General features: G+C 28.6%; 1 protein-coding gene across 2 annotated transcripts in view; it reads right to left on the bottom strand.

Annotated features, from left to right (window-relative positions):
• The window catches only part of Ncc69 (sodium chloride cotransporter 69), a 235386-nt gene that overhangs the window by 92525 nt on the left and 124178 nt on the right, over positions 1 to 18683 (bottom strand). For both annotated transcript variants that reach the window (XM_075371314.1, XM_075371306.1), the window contains exons 3-5: positions 8909 to 9071; positions 2340 to 2435; positions 738 to 991 (exon numbers count right to left, since the gene is read on the bottom strand). In XM_075371314.1, the coding sequence (XP_075227429.1) occupies positions 738 to 991; positions 2340 to 2435; positions 8909 to 9071 (513 nt within the window). The remainder of the gene's footprint in view (positions 1 to 737; positions 992 to 2339; positions 2436 to 8908; positions 9072 to 18683) is intronic.

Raw genomic sequence — 18683 nt, forward strand, 5'->3', positions numbered from 1 at the left:
AACAGAGGAAATTGAAAAAAAAAATTCATTTGGCTCTAAAGGATGTGCAAATTCACTAATGACAATTCAAGTGAAGCTTTTAATGACTGCTTTCTGAAGCAGAAACACTGTTGGGAAAATGTATCAAAAGAAGAGTATTTTGAGGATGATATTTTACGGATGATTACCAGTAGCCCCAGGTAAGTCCTAAAAATATATGCAACAAAAGTTAAGTTACTTTGAACAAGAGATAATTGAATCTACAAAAGGTTATTTTATCCTGCCCCAAAAATGCTTAGAAAGTATTAATGTACCTTTTCGAAAGTAATAAAGTGCTTAGAAAGTAATAAAACCTACCTTTTCGATTTTATTTCATAAAATATGCAGTTTGTAAAGTAGCAAACATTAAATTTCTTTATACTTTTTTGTATGCTTAAAAATACTTCTGGTAAGTTTAGGGAAAATCCAGCTTTCTCTAAGCATTAACTTAGAGAAAGTTGGATTTTTTATTTTTTATTAATATTAATTACAATATGATTACTCACATACTATAAAATTAATCAAAATAAATAAAATCAGATTCAAGATAAAGATTTAACTGACATCCACCACCTTTTGTGTTTGTCAAAAAAAGAACTTTTGCAAAAATATTCATGGTTAAGGTGAATGCATATAACATAACACAAGAACTTACAATTTATCGGAGAAACCTATATGTAATTATAATACAGAAAATATTGAAGCACTTGAATTATTACCTTTGCTTCCCATTCCATTCCAACAACAACAATGCAAACAAGACAAAAAATTGTAATTGTACCATAAATTCTCAAATCTTGGATTCCTCCATCAATTATTTTAATTTCTAGTTTACGAAAAACATCTAGCAAGGTTTCACTGAAACCAACAGCATTCATTGCACAAGCAACTGCATTTGCTAATGCAAATATTAATCCAATAGAAGCACCAAACTCAGGACCCAAGGACCGAGAAATCATAAAATATGTTCCACCTATAACCAAAAAATAATAAAATATATAAAATAGATAATTCTTACATGTTTCATGGTAACTATACACATATGACAATAAATAAAATCATAATCACCAGAAAATTTTCTATACAGAAAGAATTAACAATTTAATTACCAGAAAGCTAATATTTTGTTACTTTTAAATATATTGATGGCAATATTTTGTTTTTTTCATTAAAAATATATATATATATATATATTTAACATATATATATGTGTTAAAGTTTAGGAGGAGAAGGGAGCCAACTTTACCTGAGAAGCACATCAGTCATTAGTTTGGCTCTCTATATAACTTTGAATCAGTTGATGCCCCCAAAGGAAGAGTCCCTTTCCCATTTAGCAACAATAAGTAAGAAGTAGCTATTGGAAGGAGGATAAATTATGGGAACTGTTGTCAGCTGCTATCTTGGTTGCATCTACGATACCATTTTTACTCTTCTAGTAGCTGATCAGGCTATTGCTTCTTTATTGGGGTTCAGTAGGGAAGCCAGTGATGGTGGTATAAAGTATCTGCTTGAAATTTAGCTATTTGAATTTAAGTGTAAGTAGCCATTTGATGGTTCAAAGTATTTAGCTAATATTACTCATTTAGCCTAAAAGTTCTTGATTCATAACCTTAACATCCATGACGTATGAGTATCTTTCTATTGAATAACATAACTTAAAAACACTCAGGCTCATTATGTACATTGATTTACGGGTTCTTGCTTCAACTCTCCTACAGGAAATACATATAGATCTATTCCTTTTCAGAAATTCAGGTTGATGTCTTTAAGTCACAGAAATTTTTTATCCTAACAAATGTTCGCTTTGGTTCCACTATATAAGATTTTATCTCATTATCAAGTGCTAGACAGTTTTTATAACACTATTGTTTAAATTTACTCTTAAAATTTAATGATTATGTTTTAAGTCTTTACATATAAATCATTCATTCACTGATGAGATAATGAATAAATAAGTTTATTTAAATTATGCAAATTAACTGAATTATAATTTTTCAACGTATGCAGCTAATACTAATATGCATTTTAATAGTAAACTTTTAGCTAAATAAGTCACCTTCCTTATGTAGCACAGGATCATTTGGATTACTGTTTATCAAGTTTGCTTTTAGTCTGATTTGATATGATTAAATGGGTTCTACTGAATTTTAAATACTTAATGAATGACATATATGTTATGTTACTCAGTTACTCTTTGAAAAGTATTTACAATGTAGCACTATGCAATATGTATAATATACAATAAATTAATAAATAACAATGATCAGGAAGCGTATAATAAACAAATTTGTTGACTGATTAAATCATTAGTGAGAAATTACCTCCTTTTATTAAACCATTTGTGCTGATAGCAGACATTGAAAGAGCTGTAATGAATGTTACCACTGATGAGGCTAATATTATCACTACTGCCTGAACTGAAACAATGAGAATTAATATTAATTATTATTACGTTAATTTTTACTTCAGTAAAAAAACAAATAAAGTAATTCAAATACAAATTACTGACATGATGCTGCATATGGTTTTAAAAATATAAAATAGCTTAATAATAAAAGAAAAATCAAATAAAAAATACCTTTAGAATTCTTGAAAAACCATTAAAATTTAATCTTGCAATGGGATGTTTGAAAAAAAAATGACACTAGGTGGATTTTTCATTACTCCAAGTAACTGCCAGTTTTCTGGGAATGCACCCACAATAAATTTTCCTTAATTAACTATAAATTCTCAAAATTTGAGTAATTAATTTACTCTGACATTTTATTAAGAATAAATACTTCCCTGAATTTTCTAACCCACAACAGTATTACATTACAAAAAGCAATCTAACCATGTTGTTTCAACTTAAAATTATACCTGAAAGGACGATGAATGTAAATTAATGATTTTCAATTTATAAAAATAAGCAAAAGAAGAATGAATAGATAGAATCTAATCATCAATTTGCAATAATTTCTCTCCTTTCTTTTTTGTAATTAATGAAATTATGTTTATTCCTTTCTTTTTTCCTTTTTCTTTATCATGGCATTATCTCTGTTAGAATTTATTATGTTAGAATACTGCACCATTGGAATTTAGTATGCATCATTTTATTAGTTGGTTCCATCCCACTCTTCATTAAAGTCAGAACTTTATTGATTAAACAGCTTCTAAATTACAAATTTTGATTAAGTAAATAAACAAGCAGAAAATGAATTCATTATAAAACTCATTGATTAAATGACTAAGTAAAGCTACGTTCAAAAGTTATAGATTTAAAATAAATAACTCATTTAGTGTTTTCTTTTGTTTTTTTTTTAATTCATTACTAACCAGTAATCAAGAGAAAGAAATGCTATTAAAAGTTTAAAATTAATTTACAATAAAATGATCTATTTGGTGTAAAGAGAAATAGCTACTTACTAATTTATAAAATATCATATATTGTTATTACTGTATAATAAACTTCTCTTGGGAATTGTTTCATGATTATTCAAGATGAAACAAATGAATCATTGAATATAATTTATTAGTGTTATAATTACTTCCATCTAAACTGAAAGACATAAATAAAGATAATTTCAATTCCAACTTTGCACATCCTTCCATAAAACATAATAGCTTTACTATGCTTTCGACTCATACCATTTAATAATAAAATGTGAACACTTTAAAATTATTAAATACTAAATGACTCACTTTCAAATTAATGAAACTTTTTTCTGAAACCCAAATAAAACAAACAAGATCATACAAAAAACTAACAAAACACAAATTCACAAACACAGTTACTCAAAATTATACTAGATACAATTGGAATTATTGTACAAAATATTGCACTATATCTGAACAGACAATGAACGTAAATTACTGATTTTCATACAAAAAATGAACTAATTTACATGTAAAAACCATTAATCCATATTTTACGTATAGCTCATAAAATGTAACTCAACATTGTTGAATAATGTGAAATTTACAAAAAAATAACATATTACAAAAATAGCATATTAAACAAAAACACAATCCTAGTTGAATGTACTGTTCAATCACTTACAGAAGAGTTTTTTTAAGATTGTGATTTTCAGTTGGGCACCATTGAAAATATCACTTTACTAGTTTTCCAGCTACTGCCAGGTCTGGGTGTGTATGTGTATAGGCAGATGCAATTACTGCTACCGGCTTGCCAGGCCTGACATAGCTGTAAAAAAGTGTAGTCTGGAACAGACTCAGATCGACACTCCTGAAACATGTGGTTAATTGAAACCCAACTATCAAAGAACACCAATATCCACAGTCTAGCATTCAAATCCATATAAAAAGTAATTGCCTTTACAAGAATTTGAACCTTACAACTCTTGTCTTTGAAAATCAGCTGATTTTGCAATGACAAGTTTGAATACTAGACTAACCCAGCAGGTTTAATATTACCAAATACTTCTAGCATAATGTCTTTAAATATTATCTCAAAATATAAATGTTTTGTTCAAAATGAAAAGATAGAAGAAAGATTCTTTTAATAAATTGTGCTGTGGATGGCAACCATTTTCATGTTATTAAGCAGATTAAAAATGAATTTTATGGCTGTGCATGCTGTTTTTCCCTATGGATTAACAATTGATATCACTAATATTCTTAAAAACTATACATATTCATGGGATATTCCTTATCGTTTAATGTTTTTAAAATCAATAACTATAATAAACATTACACTCTACAATGGCTGCACGCTTATTATTATTATTATTCTTTTTTGTGTAAAAGAAAAAATTTTGCCAAATTTCGTAAGAATTTAATCTTATGTATTAATATGCTAATAGAAAAGAGAATTTTGTGAGAGTGATTACTTACTCACTATACAAGCGTTCACAGCATTAAATTTTTATCTTAGTTATCATATGTTTGAAGATAAATAAATCAGTAATTTACATATTAGTGAATTCTTTAAAGTAGATTCATTTATTTTAAAATGTGTAAAATCGGGGGTAAACATATTAGAGTGCACATCTTAAAATGTTGATATTAAAACTCAAAAATAAATCATTTGAATCGTAGTGTAAGTGAAGTTTTAACTTTTTATGTAGAACAACTTTAAATGTATACGACGTAAAATATATACAGAATGTATCACAAAGTTCCACCCGTAGCCAATATACTAAATGTACCTTTTGAATGATTTAATACTAATACAGTACCAGCCTCCATGGCATGAGTGGTAGCATCTTGGTTTTTCATCTGGAGGTCCCAGGTTCGAATCCCGGTCAGGCAAAGCATTTTCACACGCTGCAAAAATTGGCATTCATCTCATCCTCTTAAGTAATACCTAACAGTAGTCCCAGAGGGATTAATCCATTTGAAGTGACCCAAAAACACATAAGCTGGTTGCTTGACCAATTCAAAAAAAATTGAAACTTACCCACTTGTTTCCTACATGTTTCAGAACCCTAAAACATTTTTTTTTTTTTTTTTTTTAATTTTTCATTTAAGCAGTTTATCTGTGAAGGCCATTTTTGTTATGGTGCGCACACCTATTTTTATGATTGTAAGGGTTTATGGAAAAAATCATAACTAAAAAACTAATGCTCCTGGAAGGATGAAATAAAAGCAATTTATTCATATTTTCTCAAGGTAAAAGATTGGTCCAGTGGTTTATTTACCTATCTCTCTTCTTTCTATGAGAAAATTACCATTAAATTTGAACATGAAAAAGTGAAATTTCATTTTTCGTAATTTTTTTCATGAAGCAGGGATGGCGGCATACACAGTTTGAATTACTTTTTTATATGTAGGTATGTGTTAGTAGTTTTACCATAATTAATATTAATGTGATGATATACTTACACCTATATTTTTATGAATTTTTTAAAACCAATATTTTTAAAAATTTTAATTTTGGCTTCAAATAACTCTGATGGGGCTGGTGATAAAAATCTCAAATTTGCACAAATTGCAGTGTTTTTGTAGATGTTCATGGCAAATAAAAATTTCTCTTGTGTATTGTACTAATAAAAAAGTTATAACCTCTCAAAATTCATGAAAAACCTGTTAAAAGTGATACCATTCTATATTTTCTAACTTATCTTTTACTCAGACATCTTGCGATGTCCTCAAAAATCTTCTTTACCTTCTCTTCCTCAAGCTTCTCTAAATTCCACCGATTCATCTGGCACCTTTTCTTTAGGTTTTTAAACCCCAAACTACATTTCATTATCACTAAATTATGATCGTTATCAATGTCTGCTCCTGGATATGCTTTGCAGTCAACGAGTTGATTTCTAAATCTTTGCTTAACCATGATATAATCTATTTCATACCTAGCAGTATCGCCTGACTTTTTCCATGTGTATATTCTCCTATTATGATTTTTAAACTGGATGTTGGCAATTACTAAACTATACTTCATGCAAAACTCTATAAGTCAGTCCCCTTTTTCATTCCTTTTGCCCAACCAATATTCACCCACAATATTTCCTTCCTTGCCTTTTCCAACGCTTGCATTCCAATCTCCAACTATAATTAAATTTTTCATCCCCTTTTATGTGCTCCATTGCTTCATCAGGTATACACACTCTACCTCATCATCATCATCATGGGGACTTGTACACATGTAGACATTAACAATCGTTGTTGCTTAGGTTTTGATTTTATCCTGAATTCAATGATTCTATCGCTAAGCTTTTTGAAATACTTTACTTTCTTCCCTACCTCATTGTTCATTACGAAACCTACTCCTGCTGCCTGCCCTTTATTTGGTGCTGAGTTAATTATTCTAAAATCCCCTGACCAAAAGTCGTTTTCCTCTTCCCACTGAGTCTTGCTAATTCCTACTACATCTACATTTAAACTACCCACTTCTGTCTTTAAATTTTCTAACCTACCAACCTTTTTTAGACTTCTAACATTCCACACTCCGACTCGTAGAATGTTATTTTTTAATTTTCTTGTTATTTTTTTATTTTTTGGTGACTCCTTCCTAAGTAGTCCCTACCCAGAGATCTGAATGGGGGACTAGTTTACCTTCAGACTATTTTACCAAGGAAGGTGCCTCCATCTTTGTTACTGGAAAAAGCTACATTTTCTTGAAAATAAAAACAGCTGTAGTTTTTCACTACTTTCAGCTACATAGTACTCAGAAGATTGAGTGATGTTGATATGGCCATTTTAGTCCTCCTGACAGACACCCTTAATAACTACTGAAAGAGCTGCTGCCCTCTTTCAGGAATCATTCCTTAGTCTGGCTCTCAACAGATACCTCTCCGATATGGTTGCACTTTCAGTCCAGCTACTCTGTATCACTAAGCACTCAAGCCCCCTCACCATCGGAAGGTCTCATGATTCATAGAGGGAGCTCCTTAATTAACATCCTAAAAATGTTATTATGACCTCATTTCACCAGGGTAACTGAAATATGAGTGAAATCTTTCACTAGCAGTAACTCACAAACAAAACATTTTAAGTTATATGTTTATATGAGCCTTTTCCATTATTTTCACAAGTAGAATAAGTTATGAGGGTCACAAAGTACTCATGACTACACTCTGTATATGTTATATACATTTTAATTTAAATAAGAAGTATATGTTCACACATAAAGTATGGTTATCTTTCTAAAAATACATTTAGAATAAGCTTTTTCTCATATGGAGCACACAGAAAATCATTCCAAGATTGTGAAAAACCTTTACACAATTATTAAACATATTTTGTAAAGGCAATATAGTTCAGATCAGTGTTTGTTGCCAACTTTCTTGAAATCAATACAATTTCCTGAATAAATTTTTATAAAATTTCAAAAATTTTTAATTTCAATAAATAAAATATATATTGGTTTATTGTTATTAAGATAATAGTTACTATTATCTTTTTTGCTAAGATCACTATAGATTCTATGTTTAGTACTGCTTACCTTTCTTAGCTTCGTTCTTTTATCTCTTGCTGTCATATTTCATAGTGCAATATTTTTTATTAGTACAGTAGTACATTAAGTTTTGACAATGGAGTGGTTTCAAAATGCATCAACAAGAGATAAAAGATTGAAGCTAAGAAAGGTACTAGTTTTTAGCAAAATTTATCAGCTCATAAAATTAAAAATAATCTTACTTAACATAAAAACAATGACATGGCAATCAAAGATGTTCATAGTCCATCCTTCTACATGTATAACCATAGATAAAATTTGCTTACTATCAAACTCTACATAACATATAGAGAATAAAAATAGCATGCATGTATAGTTTCAAATGTTGTTATTCCCATAACTGCACATCAAGCCACCAAATGCAGTTGAGCTTACAGTTTGTTTTCAATAGTACAAACTCAAAAGTGAAATAGAAAATGTAATTAGATATTCTCCATTTATAATACTAACAAAAAGAAAATTCAAACTAATAACCTTTTACTTATAATTAAACAAATATATTCAAGATGTAATTTATCATACATCCACATTAATTTATGATTTTACTGCTTTGATTTATTCCTAAAAGAATAAAATTTAGAACTATTACTCTAAGAACACATTTAACCCCCAAATCAGAAGAAAATCACTGACAACTTGTATCAATAGAATGACAAAAGCAGTTTTATGTAATGAATTTTTTAAGCCTGACAATTTACATGTAAAGAATACAGAACTATCATTTATAGTTACCTATTACGTAACAAACAAAATTACACTGCATCAACTATTGACTCAAACATTCAATGACCATGAGTAACAGTTAAATATATAATTTAAAAATATATAACACAATATTACAGTTTTTTTTTACTTTACAATAAAAATATTTAATAGTTTCTACCTTTCATAAATATATCACTGAAGCATAAGAAAATACACAAATTAAAAGAAACTACTTGATTTCTACCTATATTAAGTAAAATAATTTAATCAATGAGATATACTCACATACACCTGCTTGGCCTACAACCCATGATAGCCGGAGAAACAGCATCACACCCCAGATATTAAGAAGATTTCTGATGAATACACCCTTAATCCAACCAAACTTAATAACACCTGTAGACTCACCAGTATGTAATCGTAATCCATTAGATGCCTGGCCAGGTACCTAAGTAACAAAACAAAATGGAATTTATACAGAATGCTAGTTTTAAAATGTGAACCATTTTGTAGAAAAATAACGTGCTACATTTAACGTGATTAATTATAAATATTACAATTATTTGGGCAAAACAATATTGAGATCAAATTTTTTTATAACAAATGTTGAAAGTGTCCACCATTTTCATGAATGCAAGCCTTTACCTCTTCTGCATATTCCATGCAACCTTTTGAAGTGTGTCTCTTCCATTTCTCATAATTCTTGTTACGTTGGCTTTCAGTTCTTATTACATATCATGCGAGAAAAAAATCTGCAGGAGATCACAAGACCCAGCTGGCTATAAGCCAGTCAACATTACTCTTTCACCAAAGAAATTTCTCAAAAGGTCCAATGTTGCTCTTGCCATGTGACATGTGGCCCCACCTTATCAAAACCACAAATTTCTTTCATTTAATTATAAATTTTCAATAAATTGCATGACAATTTATTGGTAGAAGTCTGCATTAAGAATGTTTTCAAAGAAAATGGGGCCAATTATTCTTTGCCTGGAAATTGCACACCACGCACCAATTTTCTGTGTAATGTTATTTATTTGATTATCTGAGTTACGAATGGTTTTTGTTTGCATAAATTTAAATAAATGCCAACGCATAATACTTCTATTAGTAACTGGTATTATATTTTTAACTTTTAACAGAATTTTATTGTCTTCCCAGTCACAAAACTAATCTACTGAAATCATCTACTAATGTTATACTGAATATATTTACTACAACTACAAAAGAATGCATTTATATTAATAAAAATTCTGATGTGGACACTACATCACTTCCTTGTACGCCTATTAAATTACATATACACATCTTTTGCTGCAGTTCATTTAAACTTATTTCATTATATATAAATAAATGAAATACAATCTTACCAACAATTCACCCGCAGCCTCTTTTCTAGTACTTTCAGTCATTTGACAATCCTCAGCTTTAAAGTTGAAGGGTAAATTTTAATTCTTAGCCATTTTAACAACAACTAACTGAAGTAGAACTAAATCTCAATGGACATTAAAATCTGAAAAGTAAAATAATTCTCCTGACTGTTTCATTGAAGAATATCAAAAAAGTGAACTAAGAATTTTTGATGAAATTTCTTTGTTTATTGTTTCCAAAAAAAAAACCGTTTCAAAGTTAAAGATAACAAGATACATACGAATATAAAACTGTAAAGGGTTAATCATTAAAAATTTGTGCTGTGCCTTTAGTTGGCTGTAGCCAACACTAAAAAAGTGGACAACATTGTACAAAAGAGAAATAACTTAAAGATATAACTTTTTTAAGATCATTTAATCTGACTTCATAGAAAATGGGGTGGGATAAAAAAAAAATCAATAAATAAGAAGAAAGTATACACAACCTATTACAAAAATATTCATTACCGTATTACACAAATGAAAATATTTATTTTAATATTAATCCATTAAAATGTTGACTATCAATTCTATTTTATTAAAAGTACAGTACAAGATGCAAAAACCTTAGACGGTAGGTAATAATGTAATAAATCATTTTAAATAATAATGTAATAAATCATTTTAAATAATAATGTAATAAATCATTTTAAATAAAAATTTTAAATAGCATCATGTTACTTAATAAAAACAATAAAGATGAAAAAGATTTATTAGAATTTTTCTTGTTAAAAAATATATATAATAACTAGTCCAACTAAGTATGTTTTGTTATTCACAATACGTGGAATTTTAATAACCAAGCAACAAAAGAAATAAATTTTCTTAAGATTTTTCAAAACCAAAACTTAAAATTAATATTCATGTTTTCATAATAAATAAAGAAGACGTCTTAAGGAAAATCAAAATAACATTTTCATAAAATGCAGTAATAGATTTTTTATTAACATTAAAATGTTTTCAATTACATTTTAATTACACTAGACCTTTAAATGTTGGACTTTGATTCTAAATTAAGAATTTGTTGAAATATTGTTTCAAGTTATGAAATGATATGAATTGTGATTGAAAAAAGTATTACACCTCATCTGGCTCTGTTCATTTAAAATATTGTTAAATATTTTATGTATTTGCATGTATTATTAGGTTGGAGAATGTATTTTGTCTTTTTTGACATATATGCGAAATGTCTACATTATTGTTAATATTTTTTTTATTATTCACTTTTAACTTGTAGTTGGTAAATTCTCATGTTTACATTCACGTACAATTGTTTGTTCTTTTAATATTTACTGTAATTTTCCTGATTTTGGATCAGGGGTCTGGAATAAAAAAGGTTAAATGTTCATCAAATATGAGATTATTCTAATGCACTTAATGACAGTAACAATTATCTATTCACCGATCAAATACAAACTAATACATTTCAGAAGCAATGTAAACTATAATGGTATTGATCATCAGAATTAGAACAACCAAATGATGCAGTGAATAGACAGAAATTAAAAAAAGCTGATGTGAACACCACATGACAATTAAATGATGCCGATTAAATTACATAAACACATTTTTTTAAATGAATAAAATTTTACATAAAATTTTATTTCAATGACTTCTGATATTTTTTCATCTTTTTTTTTATTTTTTTATTGTTATTATTTATTATAAAATTTTTTTTACAATTCTAAGTTAATAATTATTAATAAATCAATATCGTTAAAAAAGAAAAAAAAAATGGTTAAAAAAAAGAAGATGAAGTCGTTTTTGAACCAATGTGCCTTCCTTCCCCTTATAAGACACAAATTTCATTAATTAAAATTTTATTTGGCTATATCTCTGGAACCTATGAAAATTAGTACCACTTATGATATATCGTTAAAAACCTTTCAATGAGTGCTGATTGCTACAGTTAAGAAAAAGTCCAAAATCCAATTTTTTTACATTTTGGGCTTTTTTGGATACTTTTGGTCCAGTCGATTGCAATCAAAAGGGGAGGTGCACAACGAGATGTTACAAAAGTCCTAAATTCAAAATTTCAACATTCTACTGCTAATCGTTTTTTAGATATACGAGATACATACATACGTACATACAGATGTCATGCCGAAACTAATCAAAATGGATTGAGGGATGGTCAAAAGGGATATTTCCATTGAAATCTGAAAACCAAAATTTTTTACGATCACAATGCTTCCTTTACTTCATACAAAGAAGTAAAAAATATCATGAAAAATGCAAAGATGAAATCTGTGGAGGTTGGAAAAACACTGACAGGGGAGCAGAACAATCTGCGAAAATAACAGTTGTAAACAGCATCAAATGAAATTTCATAGGAGTTGGCAAAAAAAAGTAAGACTAAATTCTTTACACCCATGATCAAACAGGCTTAAATCACAGGGGAGAAGAACAATCTCTGAAAGTAGCAGTTTTAAACAGCATCAAATATGTTTAATTATGACAACAGAAATTTTACAGGAGTTGGCAAAAAAGTAAGACTTTAAGTTCTTTAGTTACCAAGATGATCAAACAGGCTCCAATTCATGTAAATTCACTAAGCCTTGAAATCATCATTAAGCACTGAGAATTGTGTATGGTTATGTGATTACTTCAGTAACTGGGATGAAGATGCTTACTCCAACTGATAAACCCTATGAGCACTTCAAAGAAAATTAACTCCTAAAATTAAATATCTGGACCCTATTTTTGTTTGAGATTTTCTAGGAAATGAACATAACCAGGAAATTTTGAAGAAACCAATTTGTAATTGAATATAAATCTTCTTTACAGCAAAGAGAATGGTGTGGATTACCAGACTGGAGAGCGATGTATGGAATGACAACTAAATAAGTAATATCATTGTGGAAGAAACATACTTTCATCTATGTAAGATGTCAACCATCAGTCTAAAATATTTGTTTTCTTTACAACAAACCCCCAAGTATCAGAAGAAAATGAAACACAGAACTGTTGGTAGTGACTTCTTTGAATCTAAGGTTGTCAGGTAGCTCTCTATATCTGAACATTTTTGGGTTTTTCACAAAGATTCTTCTGTTGATTATGAAACATGGCAAGAACTACGTGATTGAAACAGATATCCCTTTGTGAGGTACCTCACAACCATTCCTCATAACAGGAGTGGGATATAAAGTAGAATACTTATTGCAACTATTCTAAAAAAAACTAAATGTATTTGGGAAGGCAATAATGGACAAATATAAAAATGTAAGATTATTTATGAAGGAATACAAAAGTTGAAAATAAAATAGAAGTTGCATTTGCACAGTCCCTTCTTTTTCACTGATAAACAAAGTTTATGGATAGTTATTTAAACAGGATGATAATTCTTTGAAAGTATTAAAAATTATAAATGAGTCACACTTTCAAATCGTGTTACTTTTAATTCCACAGGCCTTTCACAACTATCAGTACCTTCTTCAGCAGAGCACTGTTGAAAACAGATTCATTTCATGTATTTGTTAATTTTTTACCATTTCTGTCAAATTTTGTTCGTAAGTTTCACTTTGTTCATTTGTGTTGAAACCTTAAGTAAATTTAAAATATTTGTGTTGCTTCCTGTTTCCATAAGATAGTTAGCATTTGTTGTTGTGTGCTGTTTGTATTCTTTGGACTGGTGAGTGAACCAATGTTTCATCTCTCCAAAGTAGTATTTAGACTAATCATTTTAGTTTAATATATTCTTTCCTGTATCTTTTATGTACCTGTATGTATTTTGATATTTTACAATATGATCTTGTGTATTTTGTTTGTTATTTTGAGAGATACAGAGAAACCTTGTAACCCAAAAATGCTGGTAATAATGAATGAATATTGAATGATGCGTCACCATTACGTACTTTCGGTCATTAAACATTTTTTATTTTGTTAGCAAGTTGACTACTTAGACAACATGCTACAGTGTTTCAGTTAGTAGAAATTAATCTGTACCAGATGCTTAACTGTATTAATTTCTTGTGTGAAATCATTGATTGGCAAAGGTATTAGGCAATTTAAAACATGTAAAAAAGCTGGGGTTTTTTTTTCTGTGTTGAATGTTCAGATCTGTAGTGGATGAATGTTTAAGTTTTGAATTATTTATATGTTTCAAAAGTGGGATTGTTATCACAATATAAAAAGCAAATAAACACTATGTGCTATTGGGAAAAAATTCTACTAATTTGAAGGAGATATTTAAAATTGTAAATAATTTTAACTTTTATACAGCTCTGCATAATTTTTTAAGTCAAAGCAGTTTTTTTTCTCAAATGTATATTTATTTTAATTTTTTAAGTTATTAAATAAATACTTTCTCAGAATATTGGCTTATAAATACTATATATATTAATATTATGTTACTGATGTAATATTATGTTACTGATGAATTTTTTGCAACGTTTAATTTTGTTTTTATTATTTTTATTGAAGTGATTCAATCAATGGGCATATTGTTATGTCTATTTGTGAGTATTAGGTATTTTATGGTGTTCATTTTATTTTTGTGATTATGTGATAAAATGTTTAATACATATGGATCATGATCTAATAGTTGAGCAGAACTATAAGGTTGGATAATTTAAAAGAATCCTGCAACGGGAGAGAAAATCGAGGAACAATAAACCGTAGAGAATATCTAACTAATCAAATGACTGAAGACCAAGATGAAAAAAAAAATCGGAAGTAATGGCGATACAAGTTTAGTCTTTCATTCCACGCTTCCTGAAATGAATTCTGTTCATTGAGAAAGATTTTTCCTTCCCGTTAAACGAAATGTTTCTTTTCTAAATTCACGTACAAAAAATTTCCGTTTCAACTACAGAATTTAATCACAACAAAAATAAAAAACCTAATTTTAACTTACAACATTTTTTTTTAATTCGTTTATCAGTTGTGGAAAATTAGAAATACTTCCAACAATAAAAGGTATTAAAATAATTTTTTCTGCATGCTTAGAAATATGCAGATACACATTTTTTTAAATTAATTTTTAATAAAACAATCTCGAAAGTGCAGGTTCGATAAATAATATGATTTTCAAAAGTCATGTACTCAAACGCAGGCTTTTTCTTTCATCAGCCAACTGTAACCCAGTTATACTGCCTTGATAAACAGGCAAGGAATTCTCAAAAGCTCAAGCATACACAACGCCTACGTAAACAAAAAACAAAATGTGCATTAGTAAAATAACTACGGTCACCCACACAGTTATTCGCCGGTAGTTAAAATCATCAATCAACTAATATTGTAAAGGTCAAGAGAGATTAAAAGGTCACTAACGGTGACCGCAAAACGTCATATACAGTACAAAGGCTAGTTTTTACTAATTACAACAGAATTCAATTGTATAACATAGTTAAACACGTGCGGTGTCTATCATGAATTTCATCACGAGATGAATTTCGCTGTCATTCTCTCTGGGTGAACTCAACACAATAATACATACATAATTTATATGATTCATGTTGTTTTGACAGACTAAGTTTATATTTGATAAAAAATGTGAATATATATATATATATATGTAATAGTAAGAAATCTCCTCTTACAACTATTAAGAATACAGACATGGTATATTTTTACTGGCGTTCGATAACATTAAGCCTGTCTTAAAATCAACAAAAATATCCTGAAAAATTATTTTATTTTTAGTAGTATGTTTTGGCGCAATCATGTATGTTTATTAATCTAATTAAAATTTTAATTTGTTCGATGAATTTTTTAAAATTATTTTCTTAATGTTTAACGTTGTAAAACATTTAAATGTTACTTTTCCTTGCTAAAATTTATTATCTTACTTTTTAATGTCCTTTTAAGTTGTATCGGCATTACTGAAACAATATGTATATTGAACAACGTCGGTGAATAAATTTAGAGAAAAATTTACACATTTTTTATCAAAAATTTGGTCAAATAAAATCATATTGCTAGTCACTATCATCTTCCGAGCTTTAAATAATAATTAGATAATCTGCCATGTTAAGACGAGTTTTCGGTTTTCCTGTGATGTGGTTTGAGTCTGTATTTTTTTGTCGCATCAAAGAAACGACGCATGCATAGAGAACATGATAACTCAGATGTACGCGATAGATTCAAGCGTAAACATTACTTAAGGGAAGAATAAAATACATAAACAATCAATTTAAAATTACAAATAATCCAAGTTTAATGATAAATTTTAAAGGGGTCAACTATTTTAAGAGGCTTCCTCTTAAAAAAAATATCCAGATATTAGACGCATATGTAAGCGAAACGAGCATTGCTGGTTTTTAAATTTATACCATACAGTAGTAGTAGTTGATACTGCTACTGCCTGACGTGCAGTAATATAACTATTATAAAATCATGGCAACTTAAAAGGTTTCAGTTTTCTATCTAAATGAAGCCTAACACAAGACAGTACAGTTTATGATGACAATATATCTGATAAAATCCTTATCGAGTTTAAAATAAACAGTAATTAGACATTCGCTAGAAATAATTATGTAAGAAATAAATAGTAATAAAAACTACACATACGCAGATAAAGGAAATATGTGATATTAAATATTTTTAAAAAAAAATCATGATTGTAGTTACACACAAAATGCTGTTACTTTCACAAACATTGCATCATCCAGTATGCATTTTTACTTTTGTGCGAAGTAAACTATTGCAATGGCGAAAAATTCCGGTTTTCAGATTTCAACGGAAATATCCATTTTGCCCATCCTTGAATCCATTTTGACTAGTTTCGGCGTGACGTCTGTACGTACGTACGTACATATGTATCTACCATAACTAAAAACCGATTAGCCGTAGAATGTCGAAATTTTAGATTTAGGACTGTTATAACATCTAGTTGTGGACCTCCACTTTTGGTTGCAATCGACTGGACCAAAATCAAAAAAATTTGTATTTTGGACTTTTTCTTAATTGCAGTAATAAGCCATTGAGAGCTTTTCAACGATATAAAGTTGTACTTATTTTCATTAGTTCCAGAGTTATAGCCAAATAAAAGTTTAATTGATGAAATATTTGGATCTTAGAAGAGGAAGGCGCGAATCGGTTCAAATCCATTTACGACTTTTTTTTTATTTTAGTACATTGATTTGTTAATAATTATTAACCTCTGATTGTAAAAAAAAAAAAACATTTTACAATAAATAATAATTAAATAATAAAAAATAAATAAATATGAAAAAAATCAGAAGTTATTAGTGAAATAAAATTTTATGTACTTTCCGTTTTAATTCAAAAATCATTATAGAGGTTAATAAGTATTAATAAATCAATATATTTAAATTTAAAAAAAAAACAAGTTAAAAAAAATATATGTATATATAGTCGTATTCGAAGCGATGTGTCCATAGGTACGAATCCGACACGTTCTCACTTACACCACATAACTACTTAAGCGACGTGAAACAAGATTAATAAATAAACTGATATAAAATGCTGATACGGACACCACAAATAAATATGATGCAATGTGGTTGGTGTCCACCACAATGCAATTGTATAAATGTCTACTTTATTAAAGAATTGGAGGATCTCACTTTCAAATGAAATAAGTTAAATGAAGTGCAGCAAAAAATGTGTATATGTAATATAATAGGCGTTCAAGGAAGTCATGTATTGTCCACGACAGATTTTTTATATTTCTGTAAATAACCACCACTATTGGATATGCAAAAAACAAAGTCAAATCAACGGGATCAAACTACCTTTTAGCAGTTATTTTTAACGTAATATTTTGTAGCAGTTATATTTTATAGAGTTTGTCAAAGATTTGAGGCGAAATACTGATGTTTTGAAGACAACATTAAGTAACAGTAAACATAAACCTATTTTGCACAGATATCCTCGATGAAGTGTTTAATTAAGAGTAGTTTAAATAAAAAGGATCTAACCGAAAACATTTTAGTATTTATCATAAAGTAAAATATGTGTATTTGTATCAACATCTGCTTAAAATCCGGGATCCTCATATTCATTTAAACATAATCTTCTGCTAACATTAATAAACTTTGACAAAGGTTTAAGGAATAAATATATTATAAATAACTAGGAATAAATTTATTTCAAATAATTCTATTATTATTTATTAAAATTACTTTTACAGAGGAGAGATGAGTGTCGCGAATTCAGTTTGGTAAACAGACTGAATTCTATTTTGTTATTTGATTTATTAAATTATTGTGAATTGTTTTCTAGACATCAAAGATGTAATAGAAACATCATTCATTACATTTTTAGATTCATTAAGATTTCGTAATGAATTCAACGAACATAAAATCAAACGCTTACTAAACTTACTTTAAGATTCACAAGGTAACATATAATAAGGAACTTTTTTCAATATAATATTAAATAAAACTACTTCAGATTACTTTCAAAAAGCATTCTGGAAGAATTCTGACTAAACTCCAAGTAAGTACAAGTTTTCCGACTAACTACAGTCGGTTTTCCGACTAAAACCGACTATAAATTTAGGTGCAGTAGGAATTAGCGAGGTACGGTGGGAAGAGGAAAACGACTTTTGGTCAGGTGATTTTAGAATAATTAACACAGCATCAAATAATGGGCAGGCAGGAGTAGGTTTCATAATGAACAAGATAGGGAAGAGAGTAAAGTATTTCAAAATGTTTAGCGATAGAATCATTATAATAAGGATAAAATGG

This window comes from Lycorma delicatula, chromosome 1 (assembly GCF_047948215.1).
Source record: "Lycorma delicatula isolate Av1 chromosome 1, ASM4794821v1, whole genome shotgun sequence".
Taxonomy (NCBI): domain Eukaryota; kingdom Metazoa; phylum Arthropoda; class Insecta; order Hemiptera; family Fulgoridae; genus Lycorma; species Lycorma delicatula.